The 5,777-nt window shown below is 37.0% G+C and overlaps 1 protein-coding gene across 1 annotated transcript in view; it reads right to left on the bottom strand.

Moving 5' to 3' along the window:
• The window catches only part of LOC106516555 (5-hydroxytryptamine receptor 3A), a 7,880-nt gene extending 2,606 nt beyond the window's left edge, over positions 1–5,274 (bottom strand). The window contains exons 1-8 of the mRNA XM_014006966.1: positions 5,181–5,274; positions 4,338–4,498; positions 4,031–4,075; positions 3,482–3,591; positions 1,900–2,069; positions 1,500–1,657; positions 508–718; positions 243–413 (exon numbers count right to left, since the gene is read on the bottom strand). Coding sequence (XP_013862420.1) covers positions 243–413; positions 508–718; positions 1,500–1,657; positions 1,900–2,069; positions 3,482–3,591; positions 4,031–4,075; positions 4,338–4,498; positions 5,181–5,220 — 1,066 coding nt within the window. The 5' untranslated portion in view covers positions 5,221–5,274. The remainder of the gene's footprint in view (positions 1–242; positions 414–507; positions 719–1,499; positions 1,658–1,899; positions 2,070–3,481; positions 3,592–4,030; positions 4,076–4,337; positions 4,499–5,180) is intronic.
• Positions 5,275–5,777: the final 503 nt, after the last annotated feature.

Here is a 5,777-nt window from a genome sequence, read left to right as displayed (position 1 = left end):
TCATTGTATTGCTTTACATATTAAGCTAATGTATTTATTGAATGGCAAGGTTTGCTTATTAAAAAATATTTAAAATTTGGTTTTCGCTTTTCATAAATCCTTTGAAAAGGTTTAGACGATTTAAGAAGTGATACATTGTGTTACCAGCTATATAAATATTTTTTTATTTTCTCAGCTCTTAAACGAATAGGATTAAACTCCGCAAAAGTATGTTAATATTTGGATCGAACCTGAAGTCTCACCTGTGTTGTAGCTGTGAAAGTTGTTTTTGCTCTTTTTGTTCGATTCATGGATCGCGCTTTCAGTTGCAGCTGTTTCACAGTCTTGAGAGTCTTTCTCAATCAGGTACATCACCAGAATCGTCTCCAGGAGGCTGAGCATCATCAGGGTGAAAATCCCAATGCAGTAAACGGCTGGGGAGAGCAGACGACACATCATTTAATATGGAAATACACAACAACTGTGCATGTCATGCAGTCAGTACTKATCAGCACTGTAGCTCTTTACCTATGAGTGGGACTCTGTTCGAGGAGGAGGGCAGAATTTCATTGAGGATGAGTTGCAACACCGTGATGGCGAGCAGAACCGTGACTTTGAAGCTGAGTTTTTCACCGCCGTTGTCTGAGATCATGAAGGAGGCCAGGTCCAGGCACAAGAAGAAGAGGACGGGCAGCAAGAAGTTGACGATGTAGAGCAGAGACCTCCTCCTCATGGTGATCTGGGGAAGAAGAAGACATAAGAAGACAGGGATGGGCAACTGTGGGTGAGTTTTATCAGGCCTGCCAATGAGCCCCTAGAAAAAAAGTATTTTTTTTTTCTTAAAAATTGATTGCTATTTTAAGTTCATATATATACATATAAAATTGTTTAAATTCTTTTTATTTTGGGACTTATACTTTTAAGGCAAACCCATGTGTTTAGTCTGTTTGGAGATGCTGTCTGCCATGAAGGATTTCATTATAAGTCGTCACAACAACACATTGCACAAGGCTAAATATCAAACATTTACTGAAGCTGCAAGTACATAAACAACAGCAACTTATTACTAGAACCAGAAGCACGTAGGAGTCTGCACTCAAGGCATCTTATGTTGTTGCACTTCAGCTCCCTAAAATAAATGTTTATTTTTTGTTTGCTTTAAACTTTTTCTATTTTTATTCATTAAACAAGAGTACAACTGTTATACATGCATTTAAGCAGGAAATATTTTAAGTCACTTCACTTTTTTGGTTTAATAATCATGTAAATACATAAACCTTTTTCAAATTGGCAGTTTTATTACATTTGGGTAAGTGTGCAGTGCTATGTGGCCTTCTGCTACTGTCAACAAAAAATGGTGGCCCCTTCCAGTGCCCATCACTGATTTAAGACATGATGAACCTGAAAATCTGAAAAGCAACGATTTAGAAGAAAAGAAAGGAAATTAGAGAAGGACAACAGCATGTTTTTTATGCTGAGTGTTAAATAATTGTGAAATATTGTGTCAATCTGAAACACACCGTATAAACAACAATATCTTGATCAGATAACTCAGTGGCATTGTTGGCTGTGACTGTCATGTTGATGAAGAGCCATTCGTATTGAGTCCGCATCACTTCCCGACTCCATTCTGTGGCCTCCGAAGAGTTGTCACTTGGCTGCAGCCTGATGTCTTTAGCTGGGAAGGAGAAAAAAGCTGTCAGTTGTTTTAAATTAAACAGACAAGAGAAAAAAATGTTTTTTTTTTCGCAAGTCTGTGTTAACTGCACTTGAAAATATGACTTCTCGAAGAGATCAGATTTGATTTTTCAAGTATTCACCAATATCTGGTCTATTTATTTCCCTGATTGCATATTGGTCACTTTATTTTTTTTTATTATTTGTCTCTATCGGTCAAAAACATTCGAAAGATGCTCTCACCAGTGTGTATGACAGATTTGAAAGTCAGGCTACATCTCTGAATGTCGAAGGGAAAGTTGTAAATGTGCATCCTGCAGGTGCTCACTAACACCTGGTCGTTCTGCACCTCTACGTCTCCTCGGTTGTTGATGGTGAGGTACGGACTTGGAGGGGCTTTGTCCTTCTCCGTCCTGCATGAAAACACAGATACAAGCACGACAAGTGGACCTTCTTACACGAAACGTCATCACAGAGCAGATTTCTTTAAAGGGGGTATTACCCAAAATCAACTTTTTTAAGCTTTGTATCATGTTCTAACATCATTCCCACATCAAAAACATAYGCAGAATGTTGCTTTGACTTGCATGTTTGAGAAATCCTTGAATCTCCTGTGTTAGCCATGTGAAGCTGACTAAACACTTGCTGGTACAAAGCACTGCCTATTTGTACCACTATTGTCCCAGGAGCTCGGTCTGCAGCTGAGCCCCTCMCCCACACAGCTCCCCCAGACTAGCGGACAGCAGCAATAACTAGACATGGGTTTTTACRATGTAAAAACAAGTGTGCATTGCCATGTAGCATGTCATTGCAGCATGGCTTTGCCTGCAGCATTGGACTTGCAGAATGAACTTTGACCAAGTTCAAATGTGTTTTCTATACCAGCTTGTGCCTGTCACGTCAGCAGGTGTTTGTAATTAAGGTAATTGAGTAACAATATGAAGTTGGCAGATATTTTTTGTTAAAGTTGCATTAACTGGGTTTTGAACCCTGATCTCTCACATGAARGTCCATGACATAGACCGTTAGACCAATGGAGCTGTGGCAGAGTGAGGTGGCAGGGGTTGCTTTGTATGTGAGCAGAAAGAGGCCATATTGCCAACACAATTATTGACACAAAAATGCATAATATTACAACAATTGAGCAGTATTAAGACAATATTATAGTGAAACATCAAAATACAATCATATTAGTATTGTAAACACTGAACTATTGAGATTAAATAAAAAAACTATGGTGCAGTACCAAGTTGAGTACAGCTGGGGGCAGTATTGGACCATTACCAGGCCCAATTGACTCCCATTATATGAATTTGGAATAAAGTTTCAACATTAATATTTCAAAAACTACAAGTTGTACAGGTACCAAAAGGCATAGCAATCATTTGGCACAGGACCTTTACAGATATAAATTACAATGGCAGCTCTAGGGCAAAGTATGCAAGAGGAGAAGCATGGCAAAGTTGAGATGGCTTGGATGGGAAACGAATCACAATAGTGTGCATTGCATTGGCAATGCACACTGATTAATACACATCTGGTGGAACTGCGGGTCTGTTGAGCTTGTAATACTAACTACTTCTCAGTTCTTTTCAGATTAAAATAATTCATTCATCCATTTGTAGTGATGTGCTGAAGTGGGAATGTAGGAAATTGTTCTTAAAGAGACAGAGGCCAATTTCAAGGCATGTAGATGGGCTATGATGCAAAGTCAAATTTGATACATAAAGTATTTTCAGAACAACTGAAGGTAACATAGTTGCTTGATTAGGAAAATACACAATACCCCACCTTTGAGCTTTGTGGTTGTGTTCAATACACTCACATTTCTTCAATTGTGAGATCTGGCTTCCACAAAATCTCAGTAGGAAGAGAAATGTTGTCAATTCCACAAAACTGATCTGGATCCCAGGTAATATATTCATTGTTCCATCTCTGGAGATAAATAAGAAGGGAAAAAATGAAAATCTTGAAGCAGACAATTATAAATTGTACTTACAGTGTCTTTCTAACTAACCAGGGTACTCAAATGCTTTTCTACAGTGTGTGTCCTCATTTACTCACTCACACAGCACTCTACTACAGCATGTCTGGCTACAAAACTAATTCAGATAAATCATTCTACAGAGACTAATCAGTGCTTTAATCACAGTCATACACTGATGGGACACATCAATGGCAGTGGGTGATCAGTGTCTTGCCAAAGGACACTTTGGCATGTGACTGAACAGCAGTGGAGTTGAATGTGCAAATTTTTCATTGGAAAATGATTCCTCTAACCACCCAGCCACAGCCGCCCCAACAACATTTTAAAGAAACAATTCAAAACTTTATTTTGTAAACCTGAGCTGGAGATTTATTGAAACGAACTTACTGTGACGGTCCAAACATAAGGAATGAACTTTTGGTCTTTCTCAACCTGTAAACAACAAATAAAGGCGGAAAATCATTTTCACTGTAAAAAAAACTGCTGCAAAAATAATGATTATAGATCAAATTGTTGCTCACATTTCTTTTTTTTATGATTTGAGCCTTGTTTCAGATCGCTATTTTATGCAAAAGAAGCTCCAGTGTTCAGAAATATCTTGAAACATCATGATGTGTGTTTGAAATTACACAACAGGCTCTAAAGTTCTTTATATATATTTAAAAATTTGGGAAACAAAGAATTGAATGCCTACCACATCTAGAATGGCATAGAGAAGAACTTCCAGGGAAACCTGTGTGGGATGTTTATAGTTTTTCACCGGACGGGTCATGGAGTACAGCTCATTGTCTTTGGTAATGTTTAAGTAGTTTAAAACTTCCTGATAACTGCAGATTTGCTCTGCATGAACTTCATCTGCAGGAAAAAAAATATCGACAGACACAAATGAACTCTTTTTTGTTACTCTGTGAGTTTATTACTTACATCACAACATTTAATCGACATTTGATAGCACTAATTTTCTTGTTTGGTCAGTATTTTTGATGAGAACATCACAAACACCACACCATTAGGATAGATTATGATCATCAAGACGCCATTATGAGAGGAGTACTGGTGTGACTGAAGGGTTTGATTTCACCAGTAATTCTTTAGATCAATGAGCAGATTTATTCCAGGAGTAAGTGTTTGATTAAATCTTTCACAGCTGTACTGGTTTTAATTTTATCATGTCACAAACTGTCTCATCCTTCGTTTATGACCAAAAACTAAAATAAAATAAAATAAAATAAAACCCAGATGGAATTATGCAGACTATCTGATTAGATGCTTAACTGTATTCAACATGGTTTTGTCCATATATAATTGAATGTTTTATATATTTTTTTTATTTTAAGCCTGTGACATAAACAAATAACTATGCTTATTTTCAGTTGTTTCTCGACAGCTGAGCAGAAAAGAAAATAATAAATACATCAAACAAGCTTAAACCACTCTTTTTCACACTTTTTACTCATGTTAAATCAACTTTAACTACAAATTGTTCAAAAAGTCTCTGAATTGTCAATATATTGTGTTGAATATTGTTCAAACTCACCAGAGATGAAGAGCAGAAAGAGGAAGCCAGCGAGCATCATGATTCCAACACCTTACATTTGGGAATCTGACGCGTGCGCTCGTCTTTTTCTGTGCTGCATGAAGATGTTTTCAGATATTTTGTGGCAGTGCTGAAAAGGGGGCAGGGCAAACAAGAACACTGATGTGTATCTTTTTTTTTATATTCCCATTAGTCTGAGAGCCATCTGCGGACAGTTACGCCCACGTCTTGCATCAATGGTCAAGTTCTTTCCAGATTAAATTACAGAAAAAAAAGGAAGCTGCTTCAACAGCTTCTCATAAATACATGCTTGTATTATTGTTCTCCAAATTRGTCAAGATTATACAAATACTACTTCTCTATGATCAAGCAAAAAAAAATAAATGTTCCACAAAGAGTAGAAGATGGATCAAATGTTTTTAAATCATTTGAGATTTTGCACAAAATGAATGAATAAAAACATTTGAGGCATAGATCTGAGCAGTGGTTTAAGTCTGTTTCTGTCACGATTACTTTTTGTTTATTTGATTGGTTTATTTGGATTAGTTTTTCCAGTTTAATTCATATTACGAAAAGGAGTGGGAAGAAGTACAAATT

This window comes from Austrofundulus limnaeus, unplaced genomic scaffold, assembly GCF_001266775.1.
Source record: "Austrofundulus limnaeus strain Quisiro unplaced genomic scaffold, Austrofundulus_limnaeus-1.0 Scaffold39, whole genome shotgun sequence".
In the NCBI taxonomy this organism is placed as follows: Eukaryota; Metazoa; Chordata; class Actinopteri; order Cyprinodontiformes; family Rivulidae; genus Austrofundulus; species Austrofundulus limnaeus.
Note: the sequence above shows the minus strand (reverse complement) of the source record. Positions and strands in the feature narration are given on the sequence as shown.